The 22,500-nt window shown below is 40.4% G+C and overlaps 1 protein-coding gene across 2 annotated transcripts in view; it reads right to left on the minus strand.

Annotated features, from left to right (window-relative positions):
• Positions 1–22,500, minus strand: part of efna2a (ephrin-A2a) — a 258,269-nt gene that overhangs the window by 9,386 nt on the left and 226,383 nt on the right. For both annotated transcript variants that reach the window (XM_061969209.1, XM_061969208.1), the window contains exons 3-4: positions 22,454–22,500; positions 9,809–9,875 (exon numbers count right to left, since the gene is read on the minus strand). The exon at positions 22,454–22,500 is cut by the window's right edge and continues 246 nt beyond it. In XM_061969209.1, the coding sequence (XP_061825193.1) occupies positions 9,809–9,875; positions 22,454–22,500 (114 nt within the window). The remainder of the gene's footprint in view (positions 1–9,808; positions 9,876–22,453) is intronic.

Below are 22,500 nucleotides of genomic sequence, written 5' to 3' on the forward strand. Positions count from 1 at the left end.
TTTTGGCCAAAGGGGGTGCATTTCAATTACTTACACACACTTGTTATTTCATATGTTGACCAGAGGGGGAGCACTTTTAAAAGCTACACACAGTCAATTTGAAAAATCCCTCCTTTTTGGGACCACCCTCATTTTGATAGATGTCACCATCAAACTTAGAATTTTGGCAGTATTATAATAAAAGGCGTAATTTTACTCAACGCAAGTCAAAATGTTAAAAGAAAAACGGGACATTTGTGCAATATTATGATAAAAGTTGGAATTTTATTCAATAACAGTCGCAATTTTACAAGAAAAGTTTAACATTTTGGCAATTTTATGAAAGGAATTGCAATTTTACTCGACACAAGTCACAGTTATATAAGAGAACTTTAAAATGTTGGCAACATTATAATAATAATCGGAACTTTACTCTGCAAAATTATGACAAGTCATAATTTTACTCAAAAAATGTCACCATTTTACAAGAACAACAAAAAAATTGGCAAAATTGTGATAAAAGTCAGAATTTTATATGACAAATGTCACCATTTTGCATTAAAAGGCAATGATTTTACATAAGAAATATTGCAATATTACAGAAACAGAAAAAATATGAGAAATTGTTCACAATTCTATAAGAAATTTTGTGAGAAAAAAACAGCTTTTAGTTAATTTATTTATTTTGGAATTTTTGGTTCGTAATTGTTTTTTAGCACCGGAAGTGGTAAAATCAGCCGTTCACCTGGCGGGTTTTTTCGGGTATGAATAGGGAAGTCCTTCTTTACCTTGTTTGATCATATATTGCTGCCTTTGCACCTGTCAATGTTTACTTTTCAATGCATATTTAGTCAACCAAAAATCCTGACTTTGGAGCAATGTTCACGGACTCTAGTATTTGTCTCTCTATTAGATGCAATGTTACTGGGACCATGATTTATGTCATCGCTTGTTCACACCTCCTCATATGGAAGATACTTTTCCTTCTTCATGTCTCAAGAAGGGTGGAAATACAAGAACACACACACACACACACACACACACACACACAAAAACACACACACACACACACACACATTCTTGTATTTGTTACCTTCTTGAGACCACCGAAAAATGCGTCCCTCTTCAGGACCAGCCTTTCTGGATATATAAAGAAGTGTATTTACAACATTAATAATATATACATACTATGCAAATATAAAAAAGCTTGTTGTGAAAAATGAGTTGGAATTTCACAAGAAAAAGGTCACAGTTTCACAAGAAAAACTTCAAATTTTGGCAGTATTATAATAAAAGTCGTCATTTTACTCAACGCAAGTCAAAATTTTACAAGAAAAACGGAACATTTGTGCAATGTTATGATAAAATTTGGAATTTTTACTCAATAACAGTCGCAATTTTACAAGAAAAGCTTAAAATGTTGGCAATTTTATGAAAAGAGTCGTAATTTTATAATACAACTTCAACATTTTGGCAATATTATAATAATAATCGGAACTTTACTCTGCAAAATTATGACACAAATGCAACAGAAAAAAATTGGCAATATTGTGATGAAAGTCAAAATTTTATATGAGAGATGTCGCCATTTTGCATTAAAAAGTAATAATTTTTCATTAAAAAGTAATAGTTTTTAGAGAAAATATTGCAATATTACAGAAACAGAAAGAATATGAGAAATTGCTCCCAATTGTATGAGAAAAAAAGTTGACACATTGTGAGAAAAAAACAGCTTTTAGTTAATTTATTAGGGACCGCAATGTCCCTTTGGCACAGAGGACCCTATTGTATTTCGTGCGTTTTATTATTATTATTATTCCGCCGCCTCTTTGAGCTGTAATTTGACACCCTTAACATGCTTCAAAACTCACCATATTTGACAAAAACATCAGGACTGGCGAAAATTGCCATCTAACCAAAAAACCAAACCCCAAAACTCAAAATTGCGCTCTAGCGCCCCCTAGGCAAAACACAGACGAAACTGCTTGTAACTTCCGGTAGAAATGTCATGAAACAAAAACCTCTATGTAGGTCTGACTTAGACCTAGATTTCATACATTGACATCCTTCAGCAAAAATCAACAGGAATTCCCCTTTCAAAACAAACATTTACTAAAAACAGTCATTTTGCCTCTTTGAGCTGTAATTTGACCCTCTTAACATGCTTCAAAACTCACCAAACTGGACACACACATCGGGACTGGCAAAAATTGCGATCTAATAAAAAACCCAACCCCAAAACTCAAAATTGCGCTCTAGCGCCCCCTAAGAAGAAAACACAGACACAACTGCTCCTAGGAAGAAAACTCAGACAAAACGGCCTGTAACTTCCAGTAGAAATGTCTTAGAGACATGAAACAAAAACCTCTATGTAGGTCTCACTTAGACCTACATTTCATATATTGACAACCCCCAGCAAAAATCAACAGGAAGTTTGCAATTCCCCCTTCAAAACAAAGGTTTTGTAAAAAAACGATCACCTTTTTTCAAACATTATCTCCTCTGAGTGCGTTTGTCGTGTCGGCTTCAAACTAGCACAGGAGAGAGATTGAACCCTTCTGATTAAAAGTTGACCAAAGAGTTTTAATTACTGCTCCGGTTTGGATTTTATGTGCCGTCAAAGTCGGTCCCGTCCATCGCTGCTTGCAGCTTTAATTTATTTTGGAATTTTTGGTTCGTAATTGTTTTTTAGCACCGGAAGTGGTAAAATCAGCCGTTCACCTGGCGGGTTTTTTCGGGTATGAATAGGGAAGTCCTTCTTTACCTTGTTTGATCATATATTGCTGCCTTTGCACCTGTCAATGTTTACTTTTCTATGCATATTAAATCAACAAAAAATCCTGACTTTGGAGCAATGTTCACGGACTCTAGTATTTGTCTCTCTATTAGATGCAATGTTATCCTCATATAGAAGATACTTTTCCTTCTTCATGTCTCAAGAAGGGTGGAAATACAAGAAAACACACACACACACACACATACACACACACACACACACACACACACACACACACACACACACACACACACACACACACACACACACACACACACACACACACCTTAATGACAGTATGTCAAACAGGAGCAGGGCTGTGAATGACGGACATATTTCATCAATTGTTCATCGATCATCTAAGCAGTCTAAGATCATTCTTCTTGTATCCCAAATCCCCAAAAAGCCATCGCCAGTCTTCCAGATGCTTCCAATCCCAGCCTGGAAAGCTGGCGCCCGTCCATCTTCTCCCTGACAACTTCAAAGTGTGCGACTATCGAGGGAGAAGAAGAGTTACTAGGCAGGTTTGATGCCGCACGTCGAGCTCCCCCTTCAAAAAAAAAAAATTGCCTCACTCGCTCGACTTTCAAAATAAAAGTTGCATAACGGCATCTGACCTAAATTCGCGGCGTTCCTCTACTTCTGTATTATTTCTGCTAATACCACGCTGGCTTTGTACAAAACATGATAATTAGGCAGCAGTTTTATGAGAGCAGAATGCAAAAGTGTGATAAAAACATTCCTCGGGGGACCACATTGAAAAGTCCACTAGAGAAACAGACAGCCCCAAAATCTAATCGCTTGTTCTTTATCCCATTTCTAATATTTTCTGAAAGTTTCATCAAAATGTGCCAATAACTTCTATAGAAATGGAGTGAACCCTCTTTGTCTTTGTCTCTGTGGGTGGAGGCGGGTGTTTTCTAGCATACAGTAGGGACGGGATAGCGCCACGCACTGAGGGTCCGATGGGGTATTCATATGGATATTAAAGTCCCCCATTATAATTATATTGTCTGCATGCGTCACTAGATCAGCAACGAAATCAGTTAGCATATTAGCTAATGCTAACGACGCTAGGTTCATAACATTACAATAGCACGTACAAATATGCATAAAAACACTACTACAGACACAGTACCTTCAGTATATCAGTATGTGGAATCAAAATGATGGAATGGATGAAGCAAAGCAATCAAACAATGTACTAATATGATCCACTTCAAGAAACTCTTCAAACTTAAAGTGTTTACAAAGTACAAAGAAGAAGAACCATGATAAACATTCTGAATTTATTTAATTCATCCATTCTTTCACTCTCAAAATAATCTTACTTATCTCATCATATCTCATCATCATATGGCCCCATTCCTGGGTGGATCTCGCGTGAGAGGAAGAGGGGGGGGGGTGGTTTAACATTTTGCAATGCAGTCTGCCGAAAATGACAGAAAGCGCCACTCTACGCAGCAACTGACAATGCGGTCAGGGTATCGGGTTGTCCCGGTACCAAAATGTATTTCGATATTTTTCTAAATAAAAGGGGACCACAAAAAATGGCATAATTGGCTTTATTTTGACAAAAAAATGTTAGTGTACATGAAACATGTTTATTATTGTCATTTAGTCCTTAAATAAAATAGACAACTTGTCTTTTAGTAGTAAGTAAACAAACAAAGACTCCTAATTAGTCTATGCAGTAACATATTGTGTCATTTATACACCTATTATTTTGTACACATTATGAGGGACAAACTGTAAAAAATGGATTATTAAACTGTTAATATCTGCTTATTTTCTGTTTGAACATGTTCTATCTACACTTCTGTTCAAATGTAATAATCACTTATTCTTCTCTTCTTTGATACTTCACATTAGTTTTGGATGATACCACAAAATTGGGTATGGATCCGATACCAAGTAGTTACAGGATCATACAATAAAATATAATACCAAATAAACCAATAATAATATGGTTAAAAAAATACTGATGTAAAGGGTAGGTGTCGCCTTGTTTTCTGTTTGAACATGTTTTATCTACACTTCTGTTAAAATGTAATAATCACTTATTCTTCTCTTTTTTGATAACTTGACATTAGTTTTGGATAATACCACAAAATTGGGTATGGATCCGATACCAAGTAGCTACAGGATCATACATTGGTCATATTCAAAGTCCTCATGTGTCCAGGGACGTATTTACTGACTTTATAAACATAATATGAATTTTAAAAAGGTTAAAAAGATTTTTTGACGATAAAAAATATTGATGTAATCATAGTAGTATCGACTATTGTACTTGGTATCATTACAGTGGATGTCAGGTGTAGATCCACCCATGGCGTTTGTTTACATTGTGACGCCGGTGAGCTATTGTATCCTCCTACGCTGTGTAGTGAAGCATGTTTAGCTATTCCTCGTCCTCCAGTGATAATGATACTTGTAAGAAATTTACTTTATTTGTCTAGCTAGCCATGTTTTAAAGCACCTCTTCCTGAGAGCGTTTCATCTTTGTTACTGAGGACAGGACGTCCACAGTTTCCAAAAACAATTTGAAATGTGGACTCGTCAGACCACAGAACACTTTTCCACTTTGTATCAGTCCATCTTAGATGAGCTCGGGCCCAGCGGGTTTCTGGGTGTTGTTGATAAATGGCTTTGGCTTTGCATAGTAGAGTTTTAACTTGCACTTACAGATGTAGCGACCAACTGTAGTTACTGACAGTGGTTTTCTGAAGTGTTCCTGAGCCCATGTGGTGATATCCTTTACACACTGATGTCGATTTTTGATGCAGTAGCGCCTATATATATATATATATATATATATATATATATATATATATATATATATATATATATATATATATATATATATGTATGTATATATATATATATATATATATATATATATATATATATATATATATATATACATATATGTTAGGGCTGCAACTAACAACTAATTTGATAATCGATTAATCTGTCGACTATTACTTCGATTAATCGATTAATAATCGGATAAAAGAGACTAACTACATTTCTATCTTTTCCAGTATTTTATTGAAAAAAACCCCCAGCATACTGGCACCATACTTATTTTGATTATTGTTTCTCAGCTGTTTGTAAATGTTGCAGTTTATAAATAAAGGTTTATTAAAAAATTTAAAAAAAGGAGCCTCTGTGCATGCGCATAGCATAGATCCAACGAATCAATGACTAAATTAATCGCCAACTATTTTTATAATCAATTTAATCGATTAGCTGTTGCAGCCCTAATATATATATATAAATATATATATATTAGGGCTGCAACTAACGATTAATTTGATAATCGATGAATCTGTCGACTATTACTTCGATTAATCGATTAATAATCGGATAAAAGAGACAAACTACATTTCTATCTTTTCCAGTATTTTATTAAAAGAAAAAACAGCATACTGGCACCATACTTATTTTGATTATTGTTCCTCAGCTGTTTGTAAATGTTGCAGTTTATAAATAAAGGTTTATTAAATTTTTTTTAAAAAGGAGCCTCTGTGCATGCGCATAGCATAGATCCAACGAATCCATGACTAAATTAATCGCCAACTATTTTTATAATCGATTTAATCGATTAGCTGTTGCAGCCCTAATATATATATATATATATATATATATATATATATATATATATATATATATATATATATATATATATATATATATATATATATATATATATATATATATATATATATATATATATATTAGGGCTGCAACTAACGATTAATTTGATAATCGATGAATCTGTCGACTATTACTTCGATTAATCGATTAATAATCGGATAAAAGAGACAAACTACATTTCTATCTTTTCCAGTATTTTATTAAAAGAAAAAACAGCATACTGGCACCATACTTATTTTGATTATTGTTTCTCAGCTGTTTGTAAATGTTGCAGTTTATAAATAAAGGTTTATTAAAAATTTTTAAAAAAGGAGCCTCTGCGCATGCGCATAGCATAGATCCAACGAATCCATGACTAAATTAATCGCCAACTATTTTTATGATCAATTTAATCGATTAGCTGTTGCAGCCCTAATATATATATATATATATATATATATATATATATATATATATATATATATATATATAATATAATATATATATATATATATATATATATATATATATATATATATATATATATATATATATATATATATATATGTATATATATATATTAGGGCTGCAACTAACGATTAATTTGATAATCGATTAATTTGATAATCGATTAATCCGTCGATTATTACTTCGATTAATCGATTTATAATCGGATAAAAGAGACAAACTACATTTCTATCTTTTCCAGTATTTTATTGGGGAAAAAAACCCAGCATACTGGCACCATGTTCTTTCAACTTGCCAAATAAAACAAGGAAAATGTTACAAAAATGCACACTTTTGACACCCCTGCTATAGATAATAAAACATTAAATGTGATAAATCTATGGATAAAAAGCAGAGCCTGGCGACGCATGCGCGTTTATCATAACTCTCTCTCTCTCTCTGTCTCTGCCCCTCCCTCACCAATGCTGCTGTTTGTTTTGTTTTTAACCCCTTCTCAACCCTGAACGTACATTGAAAATACACGCAACCCTAACTCAAAATGCCGGACATTTGAGGCATTTAAGAAACTCCGCCCTGACGGCTCCGCAAAAGAGGACATGTCCGGTGAAAAGAGGACGTATGGTCAGGACCTAGCCCGGTTTCACGTCTGGTGAAACCGCTCGCCGCTAGTCCTCTTTTGCCAGCATACTAGCAGCTAACGGGCTAGGATAGACTGACCATACGTCCTCTTTTCACCGGACATGTCCTCTTTTGCGGAGCTGTCAGGGCGGAGTTTCTTAAATGCCTCAAATGTCCGGCATTTTGAGTTAGGGTTGCGTGTATTTTCAATGTACTTTCAGGATTAAGAAGGGGTTAAAAACAAAACAAATATATATATATATATATATATATATATATATGTATGTGTGGGAAAAAAAATCACAAGACTATTTCATCTCTACAGGCCTGTTTCATGAGGGGGGGTACCCTCAATCATCAGGAGATTTTAATGGGAGCATTCACATACCATGGTTTATATAGGGCACAGAGTGGGTAGGTACAGGCTGGTGTAGGGGCGTGGTGATTGGCTCAAGTGTTACCTAGGAGGTGTTTCCGTCTGTGGCGGCATGCTGTTACAATTTCGCTGCGCTTGTTGAGGGATGACAGGTCTGGACGGTAAATAATAAACAGTTTCTCTTTCAAGCATAGGTTGCATCTTTTATTACCACTATTGTAAGGTGTGCTGGATGCAAGAATTTGCCATGTTATTGAATATTCGACATTATTGTCTTTGAGGTCCCAAATGTGTTTGCTGAGTTCTGTGGTATTCCGCAGGTTTTGGTTCCTGAAAGAAGCCTTGTGATTGTTCCATCTGGTTTTGAACTCTCCCTCGGTTAATCCTACATATGTGTCGGATCACGATTGAAGCCAACAAGCAAACCGTCAACTTCCTCGACGTCACTTTCAACCTGAGAAATAACAGCTACCAACCATTCACGAAACCCAACACAACACTCCAATACGTGCACCATGACAGCAACCACCCACCCACCACCACGAAAAGAATACCTACCGGAATCAATAAAAGGCTATCGATGCTGTCATCTAGCAAAGCTGAATTTGACCAAGCAACCCCCCCGTACCAAAAAGCCCTTGATGAAAGCGGATACAATTTCACCCTCACCTATGAACCCACGCCAGGAAACCAGCCAAAAAAAGAACAGAAAACGGAACGACATCATCTGGTACAACCCCCCATACAGCAAAAACGTCTCAACGAACATTGGACACAAATTCCTCACTCTGATTGACAAACACTTTCCCAAAGACAACATCCTAAGAAAAGTATTCAACAAGAACAACATTAAATTGAGCTACAGCTGCATGAACAATATACGACAAATCATCTCAAACCACAACAAAACAATTGCAAATGAGCCGTCGGCCCTCAGACAGAGCGACTCCAAAACCAACAAAGGATGTAATTGTCGAAAGAAACCTGATTGCCCCCTCAACGGGGGGTGCTTACAAACATCAGTTGTCTACCAATCTAAGGTAACACGCAAGGACATTAACACATCCGACACATATGTAGGATTAACCGAGGGAGGATTCAAAACCAGATGGAACAATCACAAGGCTTCTTTCAGGAACAAAAACCTGCGAAATACCACAGAACTCAGCAAACACATTTGGGACCTCAAAGACAATAATGTTGAATATTCAATAACATGGCAAATTCTTGCATCCAGCACACCTTACAATAGTGGTAATAAAAGATGCAACCTATGCTTGAAAGAGAAACTGTTTATTATTTACCGTCCAGACCTGTCATCCCTCAACAAGCGCAGCGAAATTGTATCGGCATGCCGCCACAGACGGAAACACCTCCTAGGTAACACATGAGCCAATCACCACGCCCCTACGCCAGCCTGTACCCACCCACTCTGTGCCCTATATAAACCATGGTATGTGAATGCTTCCATTAAAATCTCCTGATGATTGAGGGAACCCCTCATGAAACAGGCCTGTAGAGATGAAGTAGTCTTGTGATTTTTTTCCCCACACATACATATATTGCGCTCTACTACGGTATCGAGCACTATTTTTTGGATAACCTTATTAAGACATATATATATATATATACATTTTTTTTTAACCGTACAGGATTAAAGTATAAATGTTGCTTGTGTGCGTCTGGCAAGAAAATGAAACTTGCCAGACATTTTCCACGAGGCCACAGATTGTCGGTGTGATATGATCAGAATGAGAGGTTCTTATGCACACTCACACACACACACCTGCACACACACACACCTGCTCACACACACTTGCACACACACACCTGCTCACACTCGTAAACGCCAGCATGTCAATAAGCGTCTGTGGGCCATCCCAATCACACCTCCCACTCCACTCTAATTGCACTCTGTCAGCCAATCAGGACATGCGGTGCGAGACTCACCTGGAGGTCGGACGTACACCTTCAGCTTTAGACACGCCCGCCCCACATGGTTGGGATGAGGGGAAGCTGCGAAGAGACGGAAAGAGTGTGATCACTCAAGAGATACGTCCATTTATTTATTTGTCATTCATGCCCTTCAGATGGCTTATTATTGTGTTACGTGGTCGGCTGGAGTGGGCGTAACCATGGCAACATTAACAGCCTCCAGAGGCAAAATGTAATGAAGCTGCAAGTGATTGGACTGTACCAGTAGAAATGACAATATGTGGATGAGGGATGTGGATGAATAAAAGACAATGGCGCCCCGTAAAAGATAAGAAAAAGGTAAAACGCTGGGGAAGAAGATGAGTAAAAAAATCCAATCTAGACTGGGCTCCAAAGGGGGTCTAGTCTGGAGTGGGAAAAAACCTCCATGCAATGCACACATAAACACGTTACATTTAATCACGACAAACTCGCAACAGAGGGGCGGGGAGTTGGGGCCCTGGAGGTCGACTGCTGCTATGAAGCGCTGCCAGCCGTCCATCACCCCGAGGGGAAACAAGCGGTGGTGAAGGCGTGGGGTGGGGGAGGGGGTGTGTGTGCCCTATTGTCTTGGGTGTGATGATGTAATGTTTTTTTTATAGACTTTTTTCTTTCTTTAGGGCGGACACTCTAACCACTAGGCCACTGAGTAGGTAGGTAGTAGTAGTCTGGAGTGGGAAAAAACCTCCATGCAATGCACACATAAACACGTCACATTTAATCACGACAAACTCGCAACAGAGGGGCGGGGAGTTGGGGCCCTGGAGGTCGACTGCTGCTATGAAGCGCTGCCAGCCGTCCATCACCCCGAGGGGAAACAAGCGGTGGTGAAGGCGTGGGGTGGGGGAGGGGGTGTGTGTGTGCCCTATTGTCTTGGGTGTGATGATGTAATGTTTTTTTTTTATAGACTTTTTTCTTTCTTTAGTTTATTTGGAACATGAACACACTTACATCATAATACATCACACAATTTCATATCATTTCATTTGACATCATGCCCGAAAAGGAGTAGGAAGAAGCAAAGCTTATTTAATCCTACCCCTTTCCCACTTCAGAGCGTTTACAAATATATAGAATCATTTACTGACCTTTTTATATAATAAAATAACATCTATGAATTAGTATACAACAGTTTTGTAATATGTAATTAATGAATTAATTCAGTCATTATTAACATACTGAGATGAAGAATATCTTATTTTCAATAAGGTTGAAAGTATTTCTCATAATTCTTCTTTTTTGTACTCTGTAAGCACTATTATTTTGAACAACCTCTTAAACTGGATCATATCAGTACAATTTTTAACTTCTTTACTTAATCCATTCCATAATTTAATTCCACATACTGATATGCTAAAAGTTCTAAGTGTTGTACGTGCATATAAATGTTTTAAATTATTTTTTCCTCTAAGGTTATATTTCTCCTCTTTAGTTTAGACTGAGGCCGATCTGCAAAAGTTGGACTCCAGGTGTCGTTGAGGAGGGAGGGAGGTCAAAAGCGTCCATCATTGAGGTGTCCTCGGGGGTGTTTTTTTAGAACAGCCTGGTCTTGCGTCAAGGCCATTCGAGGGAGTCAAATCGTAGATTAGGATGTTTGTTTTCCGCGAGCAGACAAAACAATGACTTGTCTGTTCTATTCGTCCATGCTGGGTGCTCTCAAATTCAATTCAATTTTCCTTTTCGCAAGCTTCTCCATGATGTGATCCATCTTGCAATTCAGTTCAGAAATCGCCGCAGTCTGTGTTCCCACAGCCCTGCCCAATCCTTCCATTGCGACGAACAGCCGTTGGGCTCCTTGAGTGGCTGCCATCGTCTTACGAATTTGACGATACACCAGAGCAATGCCCAGCCCAATCAGCAGGTGCCCCGCGATCATAGTTCCAAATAGGTAGATGTCTTCCATGTCCTCGATGGAAAGGACTGAGAGGCACATGATTCTCCATTTATCCCAGGAATCTCTCACGTACCCCGCAGCAATGGTTCCATCAGGGCCGCCAGGGTCCCCAGAACCTCTTTACCTCATTGAAAAGACTTTGTCAATTGCGTCAAGAGTCCAGCTGATCATATCCATGTCTGATGTTTAGATTTGAGGACAGCGCAAAGAAAGAGGCTTGAAAAAAGTTCAGACAAGACAAAAACGAAGAGAGCAAGCTGGGAAAGGACGGAGCGGAGAAAAATGCGACCGCCCTCACCAGAGGCAAGACAGAATAATTGTATCTAAGTTATCACAAAACTTTGTGTTTCCATGAGTTCCCGGCGTGCAGACAAAAGCTGTCTTTGATCCTACCAGGCAAAAGGCTTGTAAAACTCCACTGTGTAGGATGGGAAGCGACATGAAGGTGTCGGTTTTCTTTGATGTATTGTAATCAACAGGAAGATTTTATCTTGACCCGAGATCTACAAAGCAGGACCTGACTTCCCTCCAGGCACCTTTTCTTTGAACTGTTTTGTGACCAAATGCAGCGGCTGTTTACGACCCCCCTTCCTTTAGAAACAGCTGTTGCCATGTAACCAGGGAAAGTCCAAATAAAAGAGGAGGCGTACAATCTTTCGTCAGAGCGTGGTGGGAGACTGTACAAAAGTACAGCCCAGACGTTTCTCCTCAATTGAGCTAAATTTAACTCTGTCTCTGTTTAATTCCTTGCTTCTTTGTCAGTTTAATAGATGTCATTAGTGTTTGAACCTGATTTTGTTTTTTAAATAAAATATTGTGTAATTTTTTTTTTGTCCTGTCCAGCTTATCAGGCAAATCATTTTATTTAATATTTTGTATAAAATTTAATACAATGTATATAATATTTTTATAAAAATATATTTATTTCTTTTTTGGTGGGTAAAAAAACCCATCAAAATTCGTAGATACCGTATTTTTCAGCCATTCTATCACACCTCCCACACTTAAAATCCTTTTATTTGCTCAAAAATGGACTGTGCGCCTAATCCGGTGCGCCCTATGGTCTGGAAAATACGGTACATGCTTTTCATTGAATAAAAATAATTTTGTTGTTTTGCATTATTTTCGAATCCCTCAATTTTTTGGGGAATAACTACAAAATTATTCATAAAAAAGGGACAATGTCTGTTTTCATACACTGTAAAAAAATCTGCAGCATTTACAGTAAAAATGGCATAATTTTCACAGTAAAATTAAGTTTTTTTGTTTTTTTTTACAACAAATGACTGTAAATTGACAAACATACAACATACAATTTTTTTTACAGTAAAATCTATTGACTTTTTTTTAACAGTCAATAAACATAACAGTCAGTAAAACAATAATATTTGTTTTACAGATTACCCACTGAAATGTAAAAGTTACTACTAAAAATTAATGATCCTACTAAATCCCTGTTAAAAAATAAAATGATAATAAAACATTTATTTACATCAGGACCGTTTATTTGGATTCTAAACCGATTCAAGCGTCATTTCAATCTACTAGTTTTTGATCAAGTAAAAACAAAACGTATTTTGAATTGACCTCTGTCATTTCTATCTACTGGTTTCTTTAAAAAGTTGGAAGAAAACAAAATCGGGAAAAATTGTAAATACAATTTTTGGTGAAAAAAATCGGACTTTATTTTTTAGGTCATATCGCTCTAATGCCATATGCCAAACAATAGGAATGTCGGCCATTTTCTTCAATCAATCATGCTCAAATTGTACTCACACGTGTTTGGGAACGCCCTTAAAATGTGTACCGAATTTGGGTGTAATACAGCGTTGTTGTTTTTTTCATAGTGTGTGAGAAATTTCAAGTCACTCAGACTTATGGCGTTTAAATGTTGGGGTTTAGCAACAACGCCGCCATGTGGTGTATTTGTCAGAAGAACACTAGCACAGCAACACAGTAGAGGTGCATGTTTTGACACGTTTTCAGCTTTTTCTGTCTTCAGGAGTAGAAGAGATAGTTTTCGCAAATAAGTAAAACACGCAAAAATAATAGGAATGGTGGCCATTTTCTTCAAGGGATCTTCCTCAAATTCTACACACACGTGCTTGTGACTCACCTTAAAGTGTGTACCAAATTTGGGGGTGATATGCCAAAACAGCCTAAAGTTAGTGGGTGATTTGGTAAGGCTGTGCGAGAAATCTCAAGTCAATCTTACTTATGCATAACAGAAATGGATGGATTATTGATTTTTTTCCCCCTCCCATCCTACTTGCCCCCCAAAAAAAACAAGCCGACTCCTAAAAAGAGCAATACCAAGCTCCCAGGAAAATGACGCCTGCACCTCTTGGAAAGTTACACACCCTCAATTCTTGCTTTTATTCCCTTTTCTTTGCACCCGCTGACAAATTCCACTTTTGTTGTTCCCCTTTGAAAAAAAAGTCTTATCGGCTTTTTGGTTTTCCCAGCACATCCACCAGTGGACGTGTCCTGAAAGCCCATTGAGGAGCACTCAGCCTCGTCACAGCTGGGACAAGTTGGGCTTGGGGGAGGTCAGAAGGGGGCGGAGCTGACCTGTCAACATGTCAGACACATGACAGGCGCGCACACACACACACACACACACACACACACACACACACACACACCTGGTCATGAATCACCATGAGAAATCAATGTGTTTTTACTTAGACACATACATACATACATACACACACGTACACAAGTGCTGCTGCTGCACATCAATACAAGCCTGTGTGTGTGTGTGTGTGTGTGTGTGTGTGTGTGTGTGTTTTGATCTGCATGTATTAGAGAGCAAAGTGCATGTCGGCCTGTCAAGATGATGGACACGGCCTTTCAAGCGCTCACAATCACTTGACAACTGACCCCCGGCAGCACTCATGCACACACTCCTCCTGTCTTTTTGGAACACACTCCTCAGGGATCACAGTAACACAATACTCTACTCCGAGACTCCAGCAGGGGGGAACAAAAGTGTGTGTGTGTGTGTGTTGACTAGGGGGAAAAAAAGTGCAACGAGACATCAGGTGTTTGTAATTTTGGCATTTTTCCCCCTTATTTATTCTCCTTTTTTTACAATCCAGTTCATCTGAAAGGTACTTTTTTACCCATTCTGTTATGTCCTGATACCACTTTTTCATTTCCAATATGATACCGAGTAGAGATGGACCGATATGTTTTTTTGAAGGCCAATATCAATTATTAGATAGGTGTCAAACATCTGGCCCGGGGGTCCAGATGTTCAATAAAGTATCTGTCACGTTCAAACACTGAGGACATCTATTAAACAAGACAAAAGGCAAGGAATCAAACAGAGACAGAATTCAATTTGGACTCAATATTGAGGAGAGACATGGCCACTGCACTCTCTGTACAGTCCTGCACCACGCTCGGACGAAGAAGGTTTTCGTCTCCTCTTTTATTCAGATGTTCAATGTTCACGCACCAACACATGTCACGGCAGGAATGGGAAGTATGTAAAACAGTCATTGTTTTCGGTCGCTTTGAAGACCAAGAAGAGGATTTCTCGGGCTTGGGCTCTTCCTGGATCCAGCTGGGGCAGGTGTTGGAGGACAAATGGATAACCCCTCCCGTCTCCTGACCACAGCAACTTCAAGAGGGCAGCGGGTCGTAAATAGCGTTGACCTCGGTTACCAAATAGTTGGAAGAGAGTTTGTGAAATACTTCAGAGAGAGTTCCTCTGGAAGTTGAGCAGATCCTGCCATCTGTCCGTGTTGAAATCACAGTGGCGTTTCACGAGCCTTCTTCCTCTTGTTAGGCCTCGAAAGACAGCATTCATAATACAACGTTTCTTTTGTGATAACTTACAAACAATTATTCCAACAGTATCAATAAAGTACTGTAACTTTTCTGACCAAATGCATTCCTTTTTTTATTGTGGCGGAAAAAAAATGAATCAACCAGAATGATGGTGTACAAACCCCGTTTCCATATGAGTTGGGAAATTGTGTTAGATGTAAATATAAACGGAATACATCCATCCATCCATCCATCCATCCATCTTCTTCCGCTTATCCGAGGCCGGGTCGCGGGGGCAGCAGCCTAAGCAGGGAAGCCCAGACTTCCCTCTCCCCAGCCACTTCGTCCAGCTCTTCCTGTCAAGACTTGGTCTTGGGTGTGTGCTTTTCCGGGATGCAACGGAAAGTTGGCTCGGGCGAGACGGGAATGAAGGTACATGATTTATTTATTATTATCAAAAAAAAGGAATAAACGAAAGCGCGCACAGTGGCGGAGAATAAACTATGAAACCAAAAGACTATAGCAAAAAAGTACAAATGAAAAGCACGCACAGTGGCGGAGAACAAACTATGAAAAAACAAAAAGACTATAAACATGGAACAAAAACTTACTTGGCTTGGACAAAAATAGTTGCATGAAGAATGGACATGGGAAGAAGTGCCAGGCATGGACAGAGCATAAATGTGGTGAGGTCGTCAGGACGACAAACTGAAAAGAATGAACTTAAATACTACGGACATGATTAGTGAAAGCAGGTGCGTGACTCAAAACGTGAAACAGGTGCGTGACGTGACAGGTGAAAACTAATGGTTGCTATGGTGACAAAACAAAAGTGCACAAAAAGTCCAAAACCCAAAACGAACATGACCAAAACAAAAACATGATCACACAGACATGACACTTCCTGTGGGATCCCGAGGTGTTCCCAGGCCAGCCGGGAGACATAGTCTTCCCAACGTGTCCTAGGACTTCCCCGTGGCCTCCTACCGGTCGGACGTGCCCTAAACACCTTCCTAGGGAGGCGTTCAGGTGGCATCCTGACCAGATGCCCGAACCACCTCATCTGGCTCCTCTCCATGTGGAGGAGCAGTGGCTTTACTTTGAGCTCCCCCCGGATGACAGAGCTTCTCACCCTATCTCTAAGGGAGAGCCCCGCCACTCGGCGGAGGAAACTCATTTGGGCCGCTTGTACCCGTGATCTTGTCCTTTTGGTCATAACCCAAAGCTCATGACCATAGGTGAGGATGGGAACGTAGATCGACCGGTAAATTGAGAGCTTTGCCTTCCGGCTCAGCTTTTTCTTCACCACAATGGATCGATACGGCGTCCGCATTACTGAAGACGCCGCACCGATCCGCCTGTCGATCTCATGATCCACTCTTCCCCCACTCGTGAACAAGACTCTGAGGTACTTGAACTCCTCCACTTGGGGCAAGATCTCCTCCCCAACCCGGAGATGGCACTCCACCCTTTTCCGGGCGAGAACCATGGACTCGGACTTGGAGGTGCTGATTCCCATCCCAGTCGCTTCACACTCGGCTGCGAACCGATCCAGCGAGAGCTGAAGATCCTGGCCAGATGAAGCCATCAGGACCACATCATCTGCAAAAAGCAGAGACCTAATCCTGCAGCCACCAAACCAGATCCCCTCAACGCCTTGACTGCGCCTAGAAATTCTGTCCATAAAAGTTCAGAACAGAATGGGTGACAAAGGGCAGCCTTGGCGGAGTCCAACCCTCACTGGAAACGTGTCCGACTTACTGCCGGCAATGCGGACCAAGCTCTGGCACTGATCATACAGGGAGCGGACCGCCACAATCAGACAGTCCGAAACCCCATACTCTCTGAGCACTCCCCACAGGACTTCCCGAGGGACACGGTCGAATGCCTTCTCCAAGTCCACAAAGCCCATGTAGACTGGTTGGGCAAACTCCCATGCACCCTCAAGGACCCTGCCGAGAGTATAGAGCTGGTCCACAGTTCCACGACCAGGACGAAAACCACACTGTTCCTCCTGAATCCGAGGTTCGACTATCCGGCGTAACCTCCTCTCCAGTACACCTGAATAGACCTTACCGGGAAGGCTGAGGAGTGTGATCCCACGATAGTTAGAACACACCCTCCGGTTCCCCTTTTTAAAGAGAGGAACCACCACTCCGGTCTGCCAATCCAGAGGTACTGCCCCCGATGTCCACGCGATGCTGCAGAGTCTTGTCAACCAAGACAGCCCTACAGCATCCAGAGCCTTAAGGAACTCCGGGCGGATCTCATCCACCCCCGGGGCCTTGCCACCGAGGAGCTTTTTAACTACCTCAGCAACCTCAGCCCCAGAAATAGGAGAGCCCACCACAGATTCCCCAGGCACTGCTTCCTCATAGGAAGACGTGTTGGTGGGATTGAGGAGGTCTTCGAAGTATTCCCTCCACCGATCCACAACTTCCGCAGTCGAGGTCAGCAGAACACCATCCGCACCATACACGGTGTTGGTAGTGCACTGCTTCCCCTTCCTGAGGCGGCGGATGGTGGTCCAGAATCGCTTCGAAGCCGTCCGGAAGTCGTTTTCCATGGCTTCCCCGAACTCCTCCCATGTCCGAGTTTTTGCCTCCGCGACCGCTGAAGCCGCACACCGCTTGGCCTGTCGGTACCTGTCCGCTGCCTCAGGAGTCCCATGAGCCAAAAGAACCCGATAGGACTCCTTCTTCAGCTTGACGGCATCCCTCACCGCCGGTGTCCACCAACGGGTTCTAGGATTACCGCCACGACAGGCACCAACTACCTTGCGGCCACAGCTCCAATCAGCCGCCTCGACAATAGAGGCGCGGAACATGGTCCACTCGGACTCAATGTCCAGCACCTCCCTCGTGACATGTTCAAAGTTCTTCCGGAGGTGGGAATTGAAACTCTCTCTGACAGGAGACTCTGCCAGACGTTCCCAGCAAACCCTCACAATGCGTTTGGGCCTGCCAGGTCTGTCCGGCATCCTCCCCCACCATCGCAGCCAACTCACCACCAGGTGGTGATCGGTAGATCTTATTCACGAAGGGAATAAGCGGTAGAAAATGGATGGATGGACATATATATTAAATAAATAAATAAAAAGATAACAAATAAACAAATAAAAAATAAAAATAAAACAGCCATAGTTTGCATGTCTCGATGGTCCACAGACCTCGGATGGAGCTGCAGGAAAAGCTCTCAAAGATTATCAGCAAAAACACCTGCTTTTCAGCTTCGGCAAACACAAACGTCGTTTGCTATTTTAAACCGTTTATGTGGCTAAAAGTGTGAGCTGTGGAACAGTTCGCTTCCCCCCCCCCCCCCCCCACACACCCCTAATCTGAATTTATTCGGGTTCTGACGGTTCGCCGTATTTGCATTCTTGGCTCAGTGGCCAAATGTGGCGCAGTAATGTGCTTCTTCCCTGTTTTTCAGCAACCAATTAAGTTGCCTAAAATGCTCCCTGGGATTGAAGTCAGTCCATCAACGACTCATTTCTGCTTTTTTCCCTGCGCGCACATTGACAAGTGACAGGGTGAGTGACAGGGGGCATCTCATGGGGGGGGGGGGGGGGCCGGGACCCCCATCAGTGACACTAAGACGTGGCTTGTTAAACGCGGGGAGAAACATCAGCGGAGGATAATAAAAAAATCATTACAAGCTCGTTTTGGACAAATTTGTCATGAAAAGAAACGATAGAACGAGAGAGAGAGAGAAAGATGGCCGCCACGTTTCCATCTTTTGGGCGCGGCGTTGCTCTCCATCAGTGTGTGTTGATTGCATATTTACATCATGTTTACAAATGCATGCAGAGCAGCGCTGTGCATAACACACACACACACACACACACACACACACACACACACACACACATACATGTCTTGCCTACTTTGTGTGGACCCACGTTTGGTTAGTAGATTGGGAGGGCCCCCCTTTCCACTATAGCTAGAATGATGGAAAAAAAATTTATATCTACCACTAGATGGGAGTAGAGAGTTGCAACCTCACTTCAGAATGCAAAACACACAAAGTAAAACAAAATATTTGACTTCTGTAGTTGTGAGGACCAGGAAAATGTCCTCACACGTCAAAAGGTCCTCACAGAAAGGTTGGTTTGTCAAGTGTATGTCCACACAAGGATGGTGAGACAAGTGCACACACACACACACACACACACACACACACACACACACACACACACTACTGGGGTGAAAAAGCAAGGATTATTTTTGTGCGGTCCAGCTGAAGAGTCCCCGCAAAGAGAAATGTCCTCACCATTAATGTGGGATGTCAAGTTTGATAAATGCAATATTCATTTTAGTGCACAGGTTAAGTGCTCTTGATTGGACAACTCCAAAATAACAAAGGTTGTGTGTGTAACATACAGTAAGTGCACAAGTTAAGTGTATAAAATAATTATAAGATAAGATAAGATAAGCTAGAACAATTCCAACTGCAGCCACAACAGTCACCCAGTGGGATTTTCAGAATAAAAGGAGTATTGTGTGTATTCAGGGTGTATTGTATGTATAGAAGGTGTATAGTATGCAGAGGTGGGTAGAGTAGCCAGAAATTGTACTCAAGTAAGAGTACTGTTACTTTAGAGATTTATTACTCAAGTAAAAGTAAGGAGTAGTCACCCAAATATTTACTTGAGTAAAAGTAAAAAGTATGTTGTGAAAAAACTACTCAAGTACTGAGTAACTGATGAGTAACATATACACACACACACACACATATATATATATACACACATATATATATATATACACACACACATATATATATATATATATATATATATATATATATATATATATATATATATATATATATATATATATATATATATATATATATATATATATATATATATATATATATATATATATATATATATATACCGTATTTTCCGCACTATTAGCCGCACCTAAAAACCACAAATTTACTCAAAAGCTGACAGTGCGGCTTATAACCCGGTGCGCTTTATATATGGATTAATATTAAGATTCATTTTCAGCCGCCATCTTTTTTCCCCGTAGAAGAGGAAGCGCTTCTTCTTCTACGGCAAGCAACCGCCAAGGTAAGCACCCGCCCCCATAGAACAGGAAGCGCTTCTTCTTCTACTGTAAGCAACCACCCGCCCCCGTAGAAGAAGAAGAAGCGCGCGGATATTACGTTTCATTTCCTTTGTGTGTTTACATCTGTAAAGACCACAAAATGGCTCCTACTAAGCGACAGGTTTCCGGTTCATGAAAAGACGCAATCTCTCCATCCGCACACGGACTACTATTTCACAGCAACTGCCTAAAGACTTTCAAGAAAAGCTGGCTACTTTCCGTGCATATTGTAAAAACAAGATAGCTGAAAAAAAGATCCGGCCAGAGAACATTATCAACATGGACGAGGTTCCACTGACTTTTGATATTCCTGTGAACCGCACTGTGGATACAACGGGAGCACGTACGGTGAATATTCGCACCACAGGGAATGAGAAGTCATCCTTCACTGTGGTTCTAGCTTGCCATGCTAATGGCCAGAAACTTCCACCCATGGCGATATTCAAAAGGAAGACCTTGCCAAAAGAGACCTTCCCAGCCGGCGTCATCATAAAAGCTAACTCGAAGGGATGGATGGATGAAGAAAAGATGAGCGAGTGGTTAAGGGAAGTTTACGCGAAGAGGCCGGGTGGCTTTTTTCACGCAGCTCCGTCCATGTTGATATACGACTCTATGCGCGCCCACATCACACTGGTTTTTAATATATTATTAAAGTTTGACTGACCTATCTGACTGTTTTTTTGACATTCCTTTAGCGCAGTTAGATGCGGCTTATAACACGGGGCGGCTTATAGGTGGACAAAGTTTTGAAATATGCCGTTCATTGAAGGCGCGGCTTATAACCCAGGGCGCCTTATGGTGCGGAAAATACGGTATACATACATTGATAAATACAGCATATAATTTATATTTATTTATTTTGCCGTTTTTGTTTACATGTTAAAGGTGTTTTAATGAATATACATGCATGTTTAACACATATAGATTCCTTTCTTTCATGAAGACAAGAATATAAGTTGGTGTATTACCTGATTCTGATGACTTGCATTGATTGTAATCAGACAGTAGTGATGATAACGTCCACGTTTTCAAAAGGAGGAGAAAAAAAGTTCCTCCTTTCTGTCTAATACCACATGAAAGTGGTTGGTTTTTGGCTTCTTATTTGTCCAGCTTCCATATTCGTTTTTATACACTTTGCAAGAAATACATTGGCGGCAAACTCCGTAGCTTGCTAGCTTGTTTGCGCTGGCTTTCGGAGACTCTTGTTTTGAAAGCGCAGGCGCGATGGAGCGGCACTTTTATTGTGAAGACAGGAACTGTGCAGTCAGTCTTTAGGCTTTTGACGGGATGTACGGTTGAAATAAAAAAGGGTCTTTTTTCCTTCACACTTTTGATTGAATGATTGGAACTTTTATTAGTAGATTGCACAGTACAGTACATATTCCGTACAATTGACCACTAAATGGTAACACCCCAATAAGTTTTTCAACTTGTTTAAGTCAGGTCATGTGACCGCCTGGCTCTGTTTGATTGGTCCAACGTCACCAGTGACTGCATCTGATTGGTGGAACGGAGTGAGCGTCACCAGTGACTGTACTTGTTGAAACGAAGGCACTATGAAAGTCTGTCTGACAGACCAAAACAAACAAAGCGTGCATTAACAGATCGGTAAAAATGAGTAGCGAGTAACGAGCTGAATGTAGATAAAAGTAGCGGAGTAAAAGTAGCGTTTCTTCTCTATAAATATACTCAAGTAAAAGTAAAAGTATGTTGCATTAAAACTACTCTTAGAAGTACAATTTATCCCAAAAGTTACTCAAGTAGATGTAACGGAGTAAATGTAGCGCGTTACTACCCACCTCTGATAGTATGTATAAAATGTGAGTACTTACAGATGTAGTAGTACTCGTGTCCGGGCCTGAACTCAAAGCCCAGCGAG

The sequence above is a fragment of the Nerophis lumbriciformis genome, linkage group LG08 (assembly GCF_033978685.3).
Source record: "Nerophis lumbriciformis linkage group LG08, RoL_Nlum_v2.1, whole genome shotgun sequence".
Lineage (NCBI taxonomy): Eukaryota > Metazoa > Chordata > Actinopteri > Syngnathiformes > Syngnathidae > Nerophis > Nerophis lumbriciformis.